This window comes from Rosa rugosa, chromosome 6, assembly GCF_958449725.1.
Source record: "Rosa rugosa chromosome 6, drRosRugo1.1, whole genome shotgun sequence".
Taxonomy (NCBI): Eukaryota; Viridiplantae; Streptophyta; class Magnoliopsida; order Rosales; family Rosaceae; genus Rosa; species Rosa rugosa.
The window spans coordinates 3,620,463-3,641,239 of NC_084825.1; the positions used below are offsets into that span (position 1 = coordinate 3,620,463).

Below are 20,777 nucleotides of genomic sequence, written 5' to 3' on the forward strand. Positions count from 1 at the left end.
AAACTATACCGAGAAAATCGAGATCAAAAGTGGAGCTGCAAAGGGACTTTGATACGACTCAATGGACAACAAATGTCACAATCATCCTCCATTTTCTTTTCAATACAAAGCTGAACATGGAGAGGAGGGAAGAAACTTGATGAGCGGTCCATAACCACAAGTTCTTATTTTTTAATCTCTGTTCACAGTCTTCTTCATAGTATAGGTAAATTTTACAAAATGTAATCGTAATATGTCAATAATCTCATCCGCCCATTAGGATTCAATAGTAAGGTTGGTATTGAATTTTATATGCATGTATACATCACACAACATTATTTTACCGGATAGGCAAACGACACTTTATAACCGCCTAATACAAGACTTTTTCTGTTATATGATTCATCGGACAAAAAAAAAAAAAAAAAAAAATTCTGTATTGGACCAAAGAAAAGAGTCCACAGTACTTACCGCACAAAGCCCATACTCCTCCTCGTTGGGCCTCGTACATAAAGAAATGTACCCCCCACTTTTCTTTTGGCGCCAATTTCTTGCCCTAGCTATCACTCCCAGTCCCAAATCGATCACAACCTAATCGATCCCACCCAGGGTTTCACTCTTCAGTTCAGGTAGACCTCGAAAAGCCTCAATCTTTCTGAAGCACCGTCGCGAATGGCCGAGCCTCGGGCCAAGCGCCCCAAGATTACAAGGTTCCCGTTTCACCCGATTACAATTTTTCTTGATTTTGTTTGGCGTTCAATTTCTCATTCTCATTTCCAATTAGGGTTTCCAATTTCTCATTCAAATCACGGAAATTACCCCTGAAATCTTAGAAGTTTTGGTTTAGTTAACTATTAGAGGGGTAAAGATTTGAGCTTTTGATATTTGGGACCCGTGGAAACTATAATTTCATGCTAGAATCATCTATTTTAGCTATGTTGAATTGACTTTCTTGTTTTAAAGTCAGGAGTGTAGTGTATAGACTTGGAATTTTAATTTTATTTTTATGAAAATTGGAACTTTATTTCAGAGGTGAAGATGATTATATGCCGGGAAGCATAACTGAGATTGAGCTTCATAATTTTATGACCTTTGATAAGTTGAAGTGCATACCCGGATCTCGTCTAAACCTTGTGATTGGACCGAATGGTTCTGGAAAGAGCTCCCTCGTGTGTGCAATAGCACTGGGTCTAGGTGGTGAGCCGCAGGTTAGTTAGTATTGAGCAGTGTGTGTGATCTTATTTCGTTTGAATTTTTTTTTTTTTAATGATTAGATATATATGGGGAATTTTGTAAGTGCAGCTGCTTGGGAGGGCGACCAGTGTTGGAGCATATGTGAAGCGGGGGGAGACGTCGGCTCACATCAAAATTACGTTGAGAGGAAACACAAGGGAAGAGAATATTATTATCATGCGTAAGATTGATGCACGTAACAAATCTGAATGGTTGTACAATGGTAAGTAGTTTAATACTTGTAATTAACTCACATTTCGTTCTAGTCTTCTTAACTACTATTTTAGCAATTTTTGTGAATGCATTAGCAACAAACAAATACTGGGATATTAAGGCAGAGACCTGAAGTGGTTTGTAGTCATGACGAAAAACATACTTGTCAGTAGCCGCTTAAACTGGCCCGTTTAACCTACTTTTCCTACAAAACTAGGATTAGCTGAGCCACAATCTGATTCTTTTTTTAGGCTTTTTTTATTTTTCTATTTTCTTTTCATAGTATTATGATTTTATGGTTATTGCTTTGATTTTGGTCTTATTTTCCTGTAAGTTTTTCAATGCATTACCTTCCATTTCAACAGTTTTGCTTCCAAGAATTCATGGGTGCATGCATTTTTTTATTAATTTTTGGTATTTCTGATTGTCTTCCCTCAGCATTCATTTTACTTGGTGTTACATTTGTAGCCATGCTTGTGTTTTCAATTCTTGCCACTATTATGCAAGAAAGTACGAAATTTTTTATGACATTTCTTGATTTTCTATTGAGAAAGTAGAGAAAAAGGTTTAGTTATATATAGTACACACACAGACACACATCACTCTCTCTAACTCATGATTGGTTATTGAAGCAAACAAACTTTCTATAAGATGTTGTTTATTTGTTGCATTTATCAAGAACGAGAAGGCAGAGGAGTATCCTGACCAGTATTTTATTAATCTTCTTTGAATTTCAGGAAAAGTGGTGCCTAAGAAAGAAGTAACTGAAATCATTCAAAGGTTTAACATACAAGTCAACAACTTAACTCAAGTGAGTATTTGTTGTAATCAATATCAGAACATTCCATTTTGAATTTTGTAATTTCATGTTTAGATGCAACTTCAAGTTTTGATATGCATCTAACTGTTTCTGTTTCTTAAATTCCTTTACCAGTATATCTTGCTATTTCATTTAAGTTCACTGCCTTGAAATGCGGTGATGAAGCTGCTCGCTGCTTGTAATACATATTTCAACTGTCTGTTGAAGCTTCTAGATTTGAAATTGTTCTTTGATACTTTTGGTTTTGAAAATGACAAGATGAATTTATTAGAAGGCATCATGTTGATCGTTATTATATAGAATAACCAATTACTTTACAAATTGCTTGGCAGTGCCAGCAGCTGTTTTTTATGAAGATCTCAAGTAGGGTTAGCATCATCTAGCCATTACACATTATGGTTTGTATTTTATAACCTATTTAATGATGCCTTCTATAAACCTTAGGGATCTGTCTCCTTCATCAACAACAATTACAAGAGATCGTCTTCGGGTTCAATTAGAATTATGATATTAGTTGTGGGGTTGATTATGTGCTCAGATAATTTGTGCGACTTTAGATCTTTTGGTTTTAATATTTATTTGTCATACTTTTCAATCTATACTTATTATTAGTTTTTGTCACTGCTTTTCTCCTTCTTTGTTATTTATTTCCTTTTTGTAATCATTTTTTGTTTGTGTGTGTTTTTTTTTTTTTTTTTGGGGGGGGGGGGGGGGATTATAGTTTTTACCACAAGACCGTGTCTGTGAGTTTGCCAAATTAACTCCAGTGCAACTACTAGAAGAGACTGAAAAGGCTGTAGGTGATCCTCAACTGCCGATCCAGCATCGTGAACTTATTGAGATTAGTAAGAAAGTGAAGAGAATTGAGCAAGTGAGTTCTAATTTGTCCTTTCTTAGCAATGCATATTTATAAATCGGCCCTGTTATTTTGACATTGTTCTTTTCTGATCTAGGCTGTTGAAAAAAACGGAGAAACTTTGAATCAGATGAAAGCACTTAATGCTGAACAAGAAAAAGATGTTGAGCGTGTCCGTCAAAGAGAAGAACTTCTTGCAAAGGTTTGCCTTTTGCTTTTGTTGATAATCAGCATGCATGCTCCTTGACAATTAAGATATCTTACATGGTCAGACCAAAACAAAAAATACATCTGCAGGCTGAGACCATGAAAAAGAAATTGCCTTGGCTAAAGTACGATATGAAGAAGTCTGAATATATGGAAGCTAAGGAGAAGGAAAAGGCTTCAAAGAAGAAGTTGGATGATGCTGCAAGAATTCTAAATGATCTTCAAGAACCTATTGAGTACGCTTACTTAATTTAATTGTTCATACGTAATATATTTTAAGTAGCTGTTCTAGTCAAGTTATGTGGTGACGTAACACGTTTTCATTGTGTTAGACTCATTTAAGGAAGTATGTGTTACATAAATTGTGATATTAACATACCTAGGAATGAATATCCTGCTAATAATTCTATCCATTTATATGCTCTTGTGATCTAGTGGCATACTGGCGTACTTGTTTTATGTGTCGCCAACCGAGCACTAGCTTTAAATGTAAGATTAACTGTCTATATTTACTTTATTCTTTTGGGTGTGGTGTGTTAAATATATATCTTTTGGGTGTGGGTGTGTTAAATATATACTGGGGAGAGGCTGACTGTCATTGCATATGCTTCAGCATGTTTTTGAAAATCCGTATATGGATACTGAAAAGTTCTGCATTCTCTCTATTTTGACACTGTCCCTCCAGCATGGAGCTCTTGTTCAACACGACTGGCTATTCCAACGTGTGAGGCTTTTAGAGCAAGTGGTTATGTAAATGTAATAAAGTGGTTAACAAGCAAGCATATTTATCTATACTATAATAAAGAGATGATAGCTTGATGTCCATAACTGAAAAAATGGATGGGATATATCTCTCGAGTACTAAAAAAACACTTTGGAAGACCAGATTAACCAATAGGCATAATAAAGTCAATTCACAAAAGAGAAAATAAAACAATTGTAGAGAAGCCAGCCTCTATTTTTGTTTTGTCTGAAGAAATCACCAACCACTATCAACTTTCTTATCTCCCACACATAAAATGTGGGCCCTGGCTTCCTTGTTTTTTTTTTTTTTTTTCATTTTGTTTGGTCTTTCAATTCCCATTGCACAGTTTATTTTACTTTATTTTTTCCTCATGTAACAAAAAAAAGTTCTTAACCTACATTCGAAACCACAGATGTTTTTCAACCAAATTCTCTATACTGCCTTTTATTGCAGTGCCTTTGTTCTTCCTTCAGGTGTTGTATATTGAGTGTTTTACTGGGCTGCAGGAAAAAAAGGAAAGAGAAAGCCATATGGGAGTCGAGAAGTAAACAAGTAGGCAAACTCATTAATGGGAATGCAAGCAAGCGCAGGGAACTTTTGGAAAAGGAAGACCGTTTGGTATGTTGGAATGCTACTTTCATTTCTCTTAATATTGTGCTCTCAGTTTGCTATAATATTTTGTAGCATGGTTGTAAGTGAATCTTTGTTGTGCTTTAATTGGTTATCTATATACTTATAGGGGGTACAAGTACAAGGAAAATACAAACAAATGGAAGACTCAAGGAGGGAAGAAGAATCTCGTCAGCAAGAAATCTTAAGAGGCAAGGAGGATCTAGCTGCTGCTGAACGAGAACTTGAGAATCTGCCTCCTTCTGCACTGCCCACGGATGAACTTGTAAGTTATGGATTCGATGTTCAAAATCTTGTGATTCTTAAATGTTAAGATTTCATTCTCCTCTGGTAGTGGTTAATTCGATTAAATAAAGGCGTTTAATTTTCATCTGCTAAAGTCAACCACTTGTGAGAGGTTATGTTTCCCTTTTCTCGGTATTTCATAACATTTTCTTGGTGCACATCGTGTCAAGTTCAGAGTGTTGTTTGCTTCTAAACAACAAAACTCTTCACTCTTTTACCCTGGATTAAGAAATTCCTCAATCACCTACTATAAAAGTTAGATCTAATCCAACGATGGGTATGACTTTTAGTATTAAATACAACTCTTGCCATATTTATTGAAAAGTACCTGGGGCATCAAACTTTTGTTTGACAAGCTCTCTCCTCACCAAAGCTTGGCCATACCCAAAAACAAATGAGAGAGACTATTTCACCTTCCCACCTCCATCTTTTTCTGCTTTCGCTGACAAACCTTTCCATCTTCTCGACATTGCCTCCTCTTTCATTTGATAAATTACCAAACAAAACCATATCAGGTCAAGCCTTGCCTCTCCTCATTACATTTCATGTCTGTTGCTTTGGAAAAATTGAACTATTAGTGAAGGTATCTGGGCCATGCAGACGCTGATGTTTAGGCTGAAATTTGTTTTATGTAATATCAGTTTCATATTTCATTTTACTTATTCTCAGGAACATCATATGGCTTCTCTAACATGGCCTTATCAACTTCCCACCTACACTATTTTCTTAAAACAATATTTGTAATGGCTCTTGTTCTAAATAACCTCATTATGCATTCTGATGATCTTCACCGCTAGGAGCTTTAGGAGCTGCAGACATCTTATCAGTAATTTTGAGGAAGGTAAACAATGCGCTGGACAAAGCAGAGCATTAACAACCCTAATTACAGCACCCGTCCAATCTAACAGAATGAAAGAAAGACTAGTGGTTAAAAATAATTGCTGCCAATTAGTGGTTTTGATTATAGTCTATTTAGATTAAATCCTTACTCCATGGTGTTTGGGAGAAGAGCTCTGCTATAAACAATGAAGCAGAATTCGTTCATCAGAATAGTAATTTTACATCCTACATTAAACTATCATGTTTCACTGCTTTCATTGGTTTGTACACTTGCTTGAGTTCTTCCATCATGTTACTGAGTAAAACATTCCTGATCAGAAAAGATTAGGCTACCAAATTGTGGAGCTAGGAGGCTCTGCAAATGCAAAGAGGGCCCAGAAATCAGAGAAGGACAAACACTTATCTGAAAAGAAGGCATCCCTACACGCGTGCTTGCACAAGTAAATCTTCTTCATGGTTAAATGTTGTCTCATATTGCCTTTACTGTAATTCAAACCTCTTTTACGATGCTTCTTCGATATATCCTTTTCAGGCTGAAGGAGATGGAAAGTGCAAATAGTAAACTTTTATTAGCCTTAAAAAATACCGGAGCACATAAGATTTTTGAAGCTTATAACTGGATGAAAGAACATCGACATGAATTCAATAAGGAGGTGTATGGCCCTGTTTTGCTCGAGGTATGCTTTTAGAGTGCCCACTGTTTTTCGTTTGGTGCTTACTGATGGATGATTCCATGGATGTTTCATAATGCTTTTGAGTTTAAACTCAGGTTAATGTGTCCGACCGTCGTCATGCCGCCTATTTAGAAGGTCATGTTGCTCATTATGTCTGGAAGGTAACTAGATTTCTATTTGTTGACAGCTCTCATCATCTTACACTTTGCCCACATCATACACCAGTCTTGTGAATCCTACATGATGAATATCATATTGGTATTGTATAGGCTTATACCGGGTGTCTTATGAATGTTTTGGTTTGATAACGTTTACATGCTATAAGGTTGAGAGGCCAAAATGTATTCGAGATGGGTGCACAAGATTGTCACTTTGATTTAATGTCTTAAGCTTTATGTTGAATTTATCTAAAATCAGAGACCACTGGTAGATCAAGGTATTCTGCTTCATAGTGCTATTTGGTTCAGGATATTTCTTGCATCAATGATCTTACTACTTTGTATGAAGTTGCTGCAATTGATGGGATTTAGAAGGAGCATAGGATAGGATGTGCAACTTTTTTTGGTACATAACAAATTTGATTAAAAAATATTATGATTGAGAATGTGAAGGTATATAAAATACTTGTATTAAGAATCTAAAGGTGCTAGTTTAACCTGACTAATTCCAATTCTGGGATCTATCGATCACTTTTGTTGTGCAATAAGCAGTTTGTGCAACTCGTACAGGAAAGCCTTCGAGTCCTTGTATAGTCACATGGTCACACCTTTGGATGAGTGTAGGATGCATGTTAACTGAAGCCGTTTTTCAATGCTTCTCCTTCTAACCTGAACTTTAGATCTTAAATTTGCACCACATAGTTCATGGGTTAGCTTTACACATGAATGAATAAATTCATTACCAAAATTTCAGTTTCAAAATTTCCTATTTAAGCATTTAGTCTTAGTTTCCTACTATTTCTTCTCTGCCTTTTTCTCTGGATGGTTGCTTTGCTTTGGGCGGTCCTTAGCAGTTTCTGGCTGTTTGTCATCTAGCCCGTACCACCAATTTTTCACTTTGATGTCTTTTTTGTTTCAGTGAAAACCTGTGTTATATAGAAACTTTCTACATGCTATTTAAATCTTTATCTTGAAAACTCGATTTTGACTGATTTATAACATATCTTGTTGGTAACCCTATTTCTTCTGTTTTGTAGTCTTTCATAACTCAAGATTCTCGTGATCGAGACCTTTTGGTCAGAAATCTCAAGTCATTTGATGTTCCAGTTTTGAATTATGTGGGAAATGGAAGTCGACAAGAACCCTTTCACATTTCCGAGGAGGTATGGCTCTTACTCTCTTATTGCCCTTTGTAATTTATATGAACTGCCATAAGTATATTTTTAGTTTTCTATTTCCTTGCGCAGATGAGTGCACTGGGGATCTATTCCCGGCTGGACCAAGTTTTTGATGCTCCTACTGCTGTGAAAGAGGTTTTGATCGGCCAGTTTGGCTTAGATAGATCAGTATGCCTCCCAACCTTTCTGTTGTCTTGTTTTTTTTTTTTGGATGGACATAAGACATCTATAATCAATTTGTTAAACACATGGGAACTTGGGTCGTTTCATTTCTGACAATAATTTGATTTCCAGTTCATTTATATTTTATTTTTGTTTGCCTCAGTACATTGGATCCCAGCAAACTGATCAGAAAGCTGATCTGGTTTCCAAGTTGGGGATTTTGGATTTTTGGACTCCAGAGAATCACTATCGGTGTTCAGTATCTAGATATGGTGGTCATGTTTCTTCAAGTGTAGAGCCAGTGGATCGTTCTAAACTTTTTCTGTGTGGTATGTTTCAACAAACCCTTTCCTCTACTGGCACATAGTCCAAAGAACTCATCTGTAAACACTCTGAAGGCTCTTTTTATACATATAGGTCTGGATACTGGAGAGATCGAAAGACTGAAATCTAACAAAATTGAGCTTGAAGAATCTGTTGCTACTTTACAGGAAAGTGTTAGATTGCTTCAGATTGAGCAAAGTAACATTGAGGATGAAGAAGCTAAACTTCATAAACGGAGGGTAAAGTTGAAATGAGTACAACTGATATTATGGATTGTTATTCATACATGTGCGTTCTTTGGGGGGACCTTACTACAATCTTGCAGTCTTATACCCTACTAACTGGGATTGGTTAGAATACTATTCCTTTGCTATGCAGCATTACAGAGGCTATATGTTCTAGGAGGAGAAAAAATATGGCTTGCTTCTCTTTGAGCTTTTATGTCAAATATTTTAATAACACTCCTATTTGGTTAATTATTTTGAGAGAATTTTATAAATAAGTCCCTGTTTTCAAAACTTATTAGACTGAAACATTTTGGATTTTCATTTTTTGATCAGAGGACCCAAAAATGGGTGGTACAATCCTAATCATCTTGGTACAATCTAATATAGGGCAAGTATATTTAATATCTTTCTGAAATTGGTTTGTCTTGTTGTTTTGTTTTGTTTTTTTTTTTTTTTTTGGGAGTGTGTGTGTGTGTGTGTGGGGGGGGGGGGGGGTGTTGTGCTGATGAACTGTTAGATCTACTATACTTGTTCTCTAGTAATACTTTTTTAATGAATTTTTGTTATAAAAATATGTTTTAGGAGGAGATACAAAAAAATATCACAAATGAGAAGAGAAGACGACGTGATTTGGAAAAACGTATTGGTAAGATATAATAATTCGTGATTTGATATTTTAGAAGTTTTATGCTTGATAACTTCCGTTTAATTTTCAAAACACTATACTTTGGTGATCTTAGAACAACGGAAAGTGAAGTTAGCAAATATGGAGAAGGCGGATGACGTGGATACCACTATGGCAAAGCTCAAAGAACATGTTGCAAAACTTAATATTGAGCGCTTTCATTCGGTATTGGAACTTAAGGTTTGTTTTCTTGCTAATTATTATTGCACTTACGATGACAGTTTTGATCACTTAAGGTATATTATCACTATGGAAAGTGATAACTAATGTTTGGCATAGAAATGTATTTTGAGATTTGGAGTCTTCATTCTTTTGATTCTGCTGTTTTTCCTTATCAGGGTCTACTTGTTGAGGCAGTTTCTTTCAAACAAAGTTTTATTGAACAGCACATGGTTGGCATTGAGTTTGATGCACAGGTATATCCACGACGATCTTGAACATGCTGTTTTGAGCCTTCTTGAAGACCATTTTCTCTGCATTGAGTTTGCTTACTAGATATACAAAAATGTTTACTGGTTAAACATCTGTTTATATATTGAAAAATATTCCCTTTGTGTCCCTGACTCATTTTCTTTCTTTTTTCCTTTTTTTGTTTTTTGTTTTTTTTGTTTCCCATGTATTTCCTACTTGTGGCATTGATATCCTTGTTCTTCTATTTCCTGACAAGTTGATTCCATCATCTGTTGCCTCTGCTGCTCTTTCTTGATCACATCTCCATCAAGTGTAACTGTCAAATTTGATAATCAACTGTATATTCTTGATTCTATGTCAGTCTGTGATATCTTTGGCACCTAGAAATATACTACAAGTGTTGATTTGGAGTGATTGCAAAAGTGTTGTTTGGCCTGTTGGATAGAATTAGAAACATTAATTGTATGACTATATGAGGCATCATGCTTTCATATGAATTTCAAAAGGATCTTTTCCTTTCTTGATTTATCCTCTCTGTTTTTAAAGAAAGGTAAGACATCATTCTTTTTTTTTTTTTTTTTTTTTTTTTTTGCGGCTTTGTTTTGCATTTTGAATCCTGTTTTTCCATATTTAAATCCTTCCCAAAACGTAGTGCAGTAATAGCTTCTTCAGTCTCTTTCCCTTTACAAGTGATTTCTTCGAATCTGACCTTTATTGAACTTTGATTGATGAGAGGTGTGGTATTTTCTGATTTCGTGTCCTGCTTTCGTGATATTCCTGTGTGGCCTGATCGTTGTGACAAGAGTGTTTGGGCTGTACAGGGTTATGGAGTTCTTTTGCATCTTCTTTTATTAGCCTTTAGAGAATCAAAGACATCCCCGACCTTTGGTCCTTCTAAGTTTATTTGCAAAGTTGGCTCCCTACTAAAGTTCAGTTACTTGGCTGGTGCTCCTGGCAGATTTAATACTAATGAAATGCTTCAAAAGAGGAGGCCCTGCAACTCAATAGTCCCTCTTTAGTGGGTACTGTGCATAGAAGTAGTCCAAATATAGCTTGTTGCACTGTTCATTGATAAGTCTAATCTGGAGCAGGTTAATTAGGGCTTTTGGTGTGGCCAGTTAGAATGACAATCTCTTGGGGATGGGAAGGTAGGAGGAGAGTGCATTTGTATGGAGGTTTTCCGTTTTGGTAGTTAACAGATGTATCTTTCATGATAAAGAAGATGAGCCGGCTTCTCCGTGGGACGAGATCAGGATTCTTGTTTCCTTTGGGGCTTATTTGTCCAATATTTTCTTAAATTCAAGATTCTTGTATGGCTCTTTCAAAGCATCTCTCTCTTTCAACCACTAGTGGCCATGACATTGCAAGTCTTTTTTTTTTTTTTGGTCTAAAATGAAGTAATGAATGCTTTCCGTTGAGGAACTTTAATGTTCCTAGTTTGCAAGCACAGTGTCATATTTCTACAGTGATGTATACTGTTCCTTCAAAATAATGACTTTTCATGTTTATGCAACTTTATTGTTTAATGCTAATATGTCATACAGAAGCTTGCAATTAAGTGATGCATACTTGTTTTTCATTTCTTAGATAAGAGAAATGGAGGTCAATATCAAGCAGCATGAAAAAACTGCACTTCAAGCAACCCTTCAGCTTGATGAGAGTGAGTAGTTTTTCACTTTTTCATTCAGTTTGAAATTCTCCCCGTGTTAGTTTTTCACTTTTTCATTCAGTTTGAAATTCTCCCCGTGTTAGATTTTTGTTCAAACTCAGATCTGTGCATAAACTCGTTTCTTTTGTTTTTAGAAATAATCGACAAGTATCTATTCTATACTTTGATTTGTTATAAAGCAAGTATTGAAGATCTTATCTTATAAAAAGGTAGAACTGAAAGTGGATCAGCTGCTAACTTGCGAAAATAACAGACCCTTCAATAACATTGCTCGGCTTTTCAAACTACCAGTGTTATTTTTGCAAGGATGCATTACTGACACACTCCTTTTTTGATTGGGTTGGACACACACACACATATCTATGTGTTGGTGAAGGTTCGGAACAGTGAGCTCCCTATTGTGGAGTGGCTCAACCAGGCCTTCCATCCCAAGTATACTGGGATACCATGGTTCTGACACTTCTTTTTTTGACCACTTAGTAAAATTATTGTTTCTATCTGAAAAATGACTTATCGAGGAGATATACTGTATGTAATACTAATTATTTCCGTTTTGTTTATCCAGGTAAGAAAGAAGTAGAGGTTTGCCGACAGCAACTTTCTGCTGCTAAAAATCATGCTGAGTCCATTGCTATGATCACTCCAGAACTTCAGAGGGCATTTCTTGAGGTTTTATATACACTGAGTTAACTTTAATAAATTGGAAATATACTTCAGTTTGAATACAATGTAATGTATGAGTCAGTTTCTCAAACTTTTGGGTCAGGCAGTCAGGTGTCACTTTTTTTTTTTGCTGCGTCTGATGCTTTGAATGTTAAATAGGTCATCCTTTCTGGGTAGTGAAATATTTAAGAACAAATGTACCAACTGGTTACAAGAACAACATGATATATGGTAAATTTCATTAGAAGTGGCAGGCATATTTGATACATCAAAAGTCAATGATAGCATGATTCAAACAAAAAGGCCGAGTACATCTGTTAGATCTCAGGAGCCGCAGTCTTAAAGTGTTAGCCTATCAGAACATTGTTTGATGACACAGTTGTTATGATAAAGTTTAAAGCATTCCTATCAGTTTCTTAGTGATTGAGTTATACATTGATAAAGATCTATGGCCTTGATTTACTCTGCTGAACTTTGTTCATAAAAGATTCCCTATGTATTGGTGAAAAAAATTGCGTAAGGGTCTGTAAAGTAGGAATAGTTTGGCCCTATGGAATATTCATCTGAGTTTCCCCCAAAACCATGTGTAAAATATTTTCTTGTCTATCTGGTCCCTTTTCTCTCTTTCTTAAGAAGTAACGGTGTACAATTGTATCCAGATGCCTACTACAATTGAAGACCTGGAGGCTGCTATAGAGGAAACTGCTTCTCAAGCTAATTCTATTCTATTACTCAATCATAATATACTGAAAGAATACGAAGATCGTCAGCGTAAGGTAATTCCTTTTGCCATATTTGCTTGCTCTTTTTTTTTTCCCTTCTCCTCTCTTCCCACTTTCTTCTTTGATGTGTCACCCGTACTTGCAACATAAATGTTATAGATTGAAGCTATTGCAACAAAATTGGAAGAAGATAAAGCGGAGCTTATGAGGTGTATAGCTGAAGTGGATAATCTGAAGGTGAGTGAAGCTTAGTTGTACCTTAACGAGTGTTTTGTGAAGATGCTATTGCTGTCTGCCTCGATTGATACTGTAGTTTGTACTACAATTTCCAAAAGCATTGAACAATTCATCTCGTCCTCACATATTGTTATGGTGAACTTGAATAAGTAATTGAACCAACACTTGTAAAGGGTTTAAAGTTCTTTTTATTTTTTTTTAGTTTATTGATCATCAGAAGGTTTAAGAATTATAAATCTCAGTGTCAAATAATATTTATATCTTTTTTGTTTCTTCTATTCTTCTCTCTTTCATGTTTTTATGCATTCTTTTCCTACTTTAAACAGTGTAGGTTGTTTTGCTCATGTGTTGATGCAGTTAATTTGTTTCCAAAATAGTGTCCTAATATAAATTATTTGTAGGAAACTTGGCTCCCAACATTAAGAAACCTTGTTGCTCAGATAAATGAGACTTTCAGTTGGAACTTCCAAGAGATGGCTGTTGCAGGGGAAGTTTCATTGGGTATTGCACTTTCTAGAAATGTCTTTCTTTAAGGAAACTTATTTCATTTCCTTTTTTGAGTATTGCACTTTCTAGAAATGTCTTTCTTTAAGGAAACTTTTTTCATTTCCCTTTGTTATTTGATGTTTCTTCTCAGATGAGCACGATATGGACTTTGATCAATTTGGAATACTTATAAAAGTAAAGTTCAGGTGATTGCATTTTCACTCCTGTTTACATACAATTTCATGCTGCTCTTGGCACTTGCATTTGGATTAAAAATTGAAACCATCCTTTTGAATGGTTGGTGAAGTTAGATGGTTAGACCTTAGAATCAGATTAGTTGGGATTTATTTCCAGGGAAAAATGCAAAAGTCTAAAACTTTTTTGTTGGTGTTTGGAAATCAGATAGATTAGTTATTCTTTGAGGAATCATGTCTTTTATTTTAAAGCAAACTTTGTGTTTTGGCGAAATATAATGCTTGAATCCATTTAACTACGATGTTTCATACAGACATTCAACAATTTTAGCTGATAAACTGCAGTTCTTTAATTCAGAATTCAGCAAATTTGGAAGTTTTGCATGATTCGCCCATGGTTGATGTCGATTTGAGACAATTCTTATATTGTTCAAAAGTTTTGAGTTACTACAACAGATCATTTTCTAGAGTACTCTTTTTTTTTTTGTTCTGAAGATTCGAGAATACTTAATTCAAGAAAGATAGGTCTTTATTCATCTGGAATGCCATAGATCTCAATTGCAGACAATCTTTAATTGTTTGAAGTAAAACAAATTACGGTATCTTCATCATTCAAGAATTTTATTTTTTATTTTTGTTATTCTTAAAGTTCCAACAAAATCTTGATAATTTATATCTTACAGTTGATTTCAGGCTAGGGTCTTTAGGATTTCCAAGAGTCATAGGTATCTTTTCCTGTCTTCGAAGTTGTGGAATGTTCTCTGTGCTTCATACACCAATAATTTATTTGAAGGTTTATAAAGCACAAAGAACATTCTACAACTTTGAATATCATACATCTACAAATTAATTTCAAGACTTCCCTTTCAACCTTTTAGTTTGTTAAATTGGGTTGCAATAGTAATGTGCTATTTCCATGGTTAATGAATTGATATGATATATGTGAATTAACGCCTCTATGCAATTCAATGTTCTGCTATCCCACTAAGATGCTATAAATTCAAAGTTTTGGATTTATTGTGTGAAATACTTCTGTATAATTATGTTAATTAGTTTTCACATTATGACCAACAGACAAGCAGGACAGCTTCAAGTTCTTAGTGCTCACCATCAATCTGGAGGGGTATTACAACAACTATATTCTTGATTTCTTGATTTTACTACAAACAGCTTTACCTTATTATGCCTCGGTATTCTAATTACTAGGAGCGTTCGGTCTCAACCATACTCTATCTTGTTTCTCTTCAAGATCTTACAAATTGCCCATTTAGGGTGGTTGATGAGATAAATCAAGGTTGGTTACACAACAATAGTATCTTTCTTGTGTTAGATCGATCAAGTTCCATGTATCAAAGGATAAATTATTGTGCCATTTGATATTTTCTCAGGGATGGATCCTATAAATGAAAGAAAGATGTTCCAGCAATTAGTAAGAGCGGCATCTCAACCAAATACACCCCAGTAAGAGAAAAATATGCATAAATTCTGATGATTATCTGTCTCTATATTGCTCTGTTCTGTTCTCGTACTCTATCGGTTGGAAATCTATAAGTGCCTGTAAATTATAATGTGTCTTCATCAACATTATAATCTAGACATCTCAATGAACTACGCTACAATAAGAGAAAATACGCAGAACTCATGATGATTGTCTCTATTTTGCTATGCTCAAGAAGTTGACTTCTCTATACTTGTACTCTTATTGGTTTAGTTGGAAAACAATAACACTTATCTGTCAATCTTAATCAGGTGTTTCTTGCTAACACCGAAGTTGCTACCGGATCTAGAATACAGTGAAGCATGCACCCTTTTGAATATAATGACTGGCCCTTGGATCGAGCAACCTGCAGAAGGTAGAAGATGTTACTCAAAATCAATATTATCCATTGATATGTTGAATTTATATATTTTAACAAAAGATTCAATTTTTATCTTCTTTTCTGAGTTCAGTGTGGAGCAGTGGTGATTGTTGGGGAAATGTCATGGGCTTGGTAGGGAAAAGCCAATGCTGAATTAACAGTTGCCTTTATCCATCAGAAATGATCCTGTTTAGTCCATAATCTGATGGCTCTGTACAGTTATTTTCCAATTTCACCCATCTAAATCAATCGATCTTACCCTTTTTGTAAACACAACCTTAACAGATGTATCTTAGTTGCTGAGAGGCTCTAGGATCAGTTCATAGGACTGCCTTGTATTTTTGGAGGAATGCCTTATGCAGCAAGGAATCAATTTGGGCAATTAGCATGCAAAATAAGGCTTATATTTATTTGGAGCAGCTTAGTTATATTAATTCTTATTGCTCTTCAGCGATCATTGAATGCCTTGAAGTTAACATTTCATATGCCAAAGCCTTTTTATGTTTCAAGAAAGTCTTCTATTGTTTCTTGAAGAAAAGGGTTACTGCATTGGTTGTTCGAGTCATTTAATCTGAAAACGGAAATGCAATTTCAGACCCAATTTTCCTTTTTCAGAGAAAAAAAAGAAGGGAAAATTCCCAACTCAAACACAATGCTTTGCTTGGGAAAGCCTAAATGATGATTGATGCCATGGGAATAATAAAGAACTTGCAGCTCAAGTTGGCCAATAGAGAGAGAGAGAGAGAGAGAGAGAGAGAGAGAAAAAAAAAAAGGTTAACAGCAATACTACTGGTCATTGTGCTAGACCCCAACAGACTAGAAAAGTAAAATTGTTATTGATGCTAGAGCCAATTTTCTCTGAATTTTAGAATTATCGAAGCCCTTATTAAAAAGTAAATAAATAGACATTGCTCTTCTGCCAAGAGATCCGCACATGTTGCATATACTACGCAAGAATTGCAAATTCTTCCTCAATTGATAAACAAAAATCAAAAGTGATTTGAGTAATAGTTGTTCACAAAAGTACATGGCCTTCCTCACCCAGTGTAGAAGAAACTGTATGCTCTTTATGAGACAGAGTCAACCCTGACACAACATCAAGGCCACCCTCTCTTCATCCGCCTTCCTCTCCTAGCATCTTTACTAACTACATTCGCAAAGATTTAACAGTGGCATCCAAGAGGTTGAATAAACAATTTAAAGACAACATGTACATGTGTTAGTTCTTCAAGCACTTGCTGGAAGCTTGAAATCAAGCATCTCCCTTATGTTTAGCTTAATCGAAGGGCCCATCGATGAGCATATATGTGCACTCTTCCAGTAAACACCCTTTGCACCTGGAGGCTTATTTGTTTCTACTGATTTCTGCCAGGTAAAGCATAGGTAAAGTTAGATTTTGTGGCGAGTGGGTAGCATTTAGGCAGCACTGAATATAAGGAATGGAGGAGAAGAACATACAATTGCGGCGAGCAGGTTTACAAGAAGATCTTCTTCAGGAAAGTCGGCTCTTCCAAAGCGTAAGTGAACTATCCCAGTTTTGTCAGCTCTGTATTCAACTTTCCCTTGTTTGAATTCTGCTATGGCCTGAAAAAAGTTGAAAACAGTAAGCTCGTTTCACTCGGTAAGGAATGAAATCAGACTCCTTCCTGTAACCTGGATGTTACAAGTTTCAACTAGGTTTCTTTTCATTTGCCCTTTATATTGCTTCAAATGAAGACATGCTTGAATCTGCACACTTTTTTCTTTTTTTCCATCTCTTTCTGCGAGTCTTTTCTTATTTTATTTTTCCCGAGTCCATTATTCTTACTGCTTTATATATATAGGATGTATATACATATACATATGATGTAATCATTATGGTACGAAAGAACTAAAATAGTAGTTAGAGACAAGGTAAAAATTCAGGGTAAGAAAATCGCAAGCGCAGAAAGAAAAAGAAAATAGGGAAAACCAAAACATACCTGGGGTATATTAGGAGTCACAGTACCAGCTTTTGGATTTGGCATGAGCCCTCTTGGTCCTAGAATCTTTCCAAGGCTAGCAACCTGAGAAAAACAGCAAAGACAACAAAACGGACATTATTTGAGATCATAATTTCCAGCTAAAGTATAAATCTGCACAAATACACCACATACAACTAAACTGTGAAGTAATATGCAATCATTTTGGGTCCGGGTGACTCATTTGCGAGATGTATATTAATGCAGTTTCCTTTGGTCTGTTCTTAACACACCGAGATCAATCTGACAGCACTATATAGTATCCTTAAATACATAAGCAGCAAGTCAGATACACAGTAATTCCCTTTTATATACAAAGGTTAGGAAAAACTTGCCATTGGAAATGAAAAATTGATTAGCCATATAAACTAACCAAATTCTATACTCCAAACTTATAAGGAAGGATGAGGAACTGTATCTGATTCCAGAAAAAGAAGAGATGGAGCGGAAGGGGAGTGGAAGGAGGGGAATAAAGGAATTAGAACAAAGAAAATGAATAATAAAAAGCCATTTACAAAAACCGAAGAATATTCATCAGCATCACATCATGCACATCAGGATTCAGATTCAACCAAGAATGAAGAGTTCTTCTCTGTTCTTTTTTTTTTCCTGGAAAACTACTTTTGTTTCAATCATAAAACCAGACTTTTGGCTTTTGGCTTTTTACTGATTATTCTCTCAACTTTTCCATAATGCATCTTTAACGTACTTCATTGCCACATAGACTGCTCAGTTTCATATAAAGCCAGATCCTGATTAGAACAAGATAATCAAGGCAATACCTTGGGCATCATATCTGGTGAAGCAATTAACTTGTCAAATTCCATGAATCCTTCTTTTATCTGCTGTATCAAATCATCTCCACCAACCAAATCTGCTCCAGCGTTTTTGGCCTCCTCAAACCTTTCACCTATTGAAATCAAAGGAAGAGATAACCTTCGGCACATTACAAAACACTATGAAAAAATCAACTTTGTTCATAAGGTGCCCTGTGTGCAAGATATTAATGTGTGTCAATAAACTGAGTTCTTCAAAAGCAGAATATGCATGTATTGTTGGTTCCTACAGAATAATGAAATACAGCATATATATAGACATATATCTAGATAGATTAGTCAATCAATTCCTACTCACTACTGACTAATGAAGTATCCATGTATGAAATGAATAAGGTACAATTCTGTAGATATATTACATTTCCCATACTGATCACAGAATTATGAAATTTAATGGGATTATTGGCACAATATTCATATCATCCACTAAACCAGATTACCAGATCATGGACAAAATGAGAAAGAAATATACGCCCATCTAACCAATTCATTAGCATAAACAGTACCTTAACAGAAAGTACAACCATCTAGAGATGCCTAGATATCAGCAAAGCAAGCATTTCTGTATGCTTTTCAACCAAGGTAAAGCATAGATCAAATAAAGACCATTTGGTAAATGCTTTCTCTATGCGCTTTAGGATCAATTGACAGAACAACTTCCCTATGAAGAATTTCGATAGTAGTTTCCAGAATAAATTACCGACCTATTGACATAAGCTACTATAAAAAGTGTTTGTACGGAGATGCTCCTCTATTTTAAGATCCACTAGATTAGAAAGCTACTTTCAACCTCACTGAGTACAAATGAGTTGTTTACATGATTTGGTTCATCTCCTGAGCCCATACTCAATGATATAAAACTTGTATGAATTAAAGAAGAATTGCAGAAAGGTAATATACCTTGAGTAAGAACAGCCACCTTAACAGTTTGTCCAGTTCCCTTGGGCAGATTAACCTAGTAAAAGAATTCCGAAACATATCAGGACTGTAATGTAGCACCGACCAGTTGACAAGACATTACATATATTTTGTCATTATCAATGAGAGATCAGAAAACTCACAGTTGCCCTTAGCTGTTGGTCATTATATTTTGGATCAATGTTGAGGCGGAAATGGGCTTCAGCAGTTTCTACAAATTTTGCACTCGACATTTCTTTCAGTAAAGCTATAGCTGGCTTCACCTCATACTCTTTTTTAGTTTCCCTCAATTTTTGAATTTCCAAGAATCTTTTGGACCTTGTCTGACATTTTCAACAGAAGACAATAAGCCTTTGAAACACTGGCGAATCTTGGGAAGAGCGTAAGCAGGGGACATTGGAGGAATATATCTAACAATGAAATTAACAAAATAACAGCTTTTTGGATTTCTTCAAGCTTCCGAAATAGACTAAAAAACATGGTGCAAACCAAAACAAACTTAAACCGATACAAATAATACATTTGTCGAACCACACTCTTCACATAGACAATAAAGTGACCTTCACAAATCAATCAATCCTCAGCGTTTAGAATTTGAAGAAGCATAACAAACAAATAAGCTAGAATGAATTTGCATCTCCTTAACGATTCAACAAAGGGTTTTCCACACACCATTTTAGAATGAATTAATGCACATTTTTTCAAACAATAATACTAGAATCAATAGACATTTAGTTTCTGAAATCAAAATCCTAAAGCAAAAACAAAACCCAGTAATGAAACAACCAAAAGATGAAAACTTTCACCCAAAAAGACTCACTCTGTCTCTCTTCAAAAGCAATGCAGCTTTCCCTTTCTTGGGCTTTGAAACAGGAACAGGAGGAGCAGACCCATCACCTTCTTTGAGTGCTGCTTCTTCTTCCACAGCCTCGTCCACCTGTGCCTCGGTAGTCAGAGCAGCCGAGATGACATGGAAAGGCTCAGACTTTTTGGGTTCCTTTAAGAAACTGAGACTGACCCTTTTCTGTCTAGGCCTCAACACGAGTGGGCAGAGAGAGAAAGTTGTGAAGAGAGGCTTTTTGGGCTTGAAGGAGACGAGTGAGGGAGTCAGGTCTTGTGGGAATACGGAGGAGGAGGAGGCGCACGTCAGCATCAGAGAAGAGGAGGGTCTGGTACTTGTAGCCATTGTTGTTGTTATGGAGAGAGCTCTCTCTCTGTGTCTCTGTGTTTTTGTCTCTTTGAAATGAAGCTATCTATCCATATACATTTCGGGATAAGACAGGGGCTTTATAGTCTATTGGAGACTTGAATCCTAGACCATACTTACTATCCAGAAGAGTGTGCTTTTTTCTTTATTTTTTATAATTTTTATTTTTTCTTCATTTTCTTTTATAAAAATGAAAATAAATTGATCAGAGACTATTGATGTTTTATCTGTTTTCTCTCCTTGTGTTGGTGTATTATTCAAGCAATAGTGGTGTTCACATGTTAAGTAACTGAGCAAGAAAATTATGCTTAGTTTTTATAGACTCTATATCCAGTGGTGGAATATAAAATAACTCAAAC

General features: G+C 35.6%; 2 protein-coding genes across 2 annotated transcripts; one reads left to right on the forward strand and one right to left on the reverse strand.

The window, feature by feature from the left end:
• Nucleotides 1–502: 502 nt before the first annotated feature.
• Nucleotides 503–15,928, forward strand: LOC133717346 (structural maintenance of chromosomes protein 5). The gene is made up of 30 exons (XM_062144045.1): nt 503–689; nt 1,010–1,187; nt 1,282–1,435; nt 2,163–2,236; nt 2,967–3,116; nt 3,199–3,303; nt 3,399–3,544; nt 4,560–4,671; nt 4,793–4,948; nt 6,127–6,248; nt 6,341–6,485; nt 6,578–6,643; nt 7,678–7,803; nt 7,888–7,986; nt 8,144–8,309; nt 8,398–8,543; nt 9,114–9,177; nt 9,272–9,396; nt 9,555–9,632; nt 11,215–11,287; nt 11,862–11,965; nt 12,619–12,735; nt 12,841–12,918; nt 13,320–13,419; nt 13,556–13,610; nt 14,673–14,721; nt 14,805–14,892; nt 14,987–15,059; nt 15,348–15,451; nt 15,549–15,928. Exons 1-30 carry the CDS (start codon nt 652–654, stop codon nt 15,608–15,610), a joined length of 3,153 nt encoding a protein of 1,050 aa, XP_062000029.1. The 5' UTR covers nt 503–651; the 3' UTR covers nt 15,611–15,928.
• Nucleotides 15,929–16,401: 473 nt separating this feature from the next.
• On the reverse strand, nt 16,402–20,463 carry LOC133717805 (large ribosomal subunit protein uL1c). Its single transcript, XM_062144546.1, has 7 exons — nt 20,032–20,463; nt 19,355–19,534; nt 19,194–19,248; nt 18,240–18,367; nt 17,419–17,502; nt 16,916–17,041; nt 16,402–16,822 (listed from the first exon to the last, which is right to left on the reverse strand). The coding sequence occupies exons 1-7, from the start codon at nt 20,395–20,397 to the stop codon at nt 16,685–16,687; spliced, it is 1,077 nt and encodes a 358-aa protein (XP_062000530.1). The 5' UTR covers nt 20,398–20,463; the 3' UTR covers nt 16,402–16,684.
• Nucleotides 20,464–20,777: the final 314 nt, after the last annotated feature.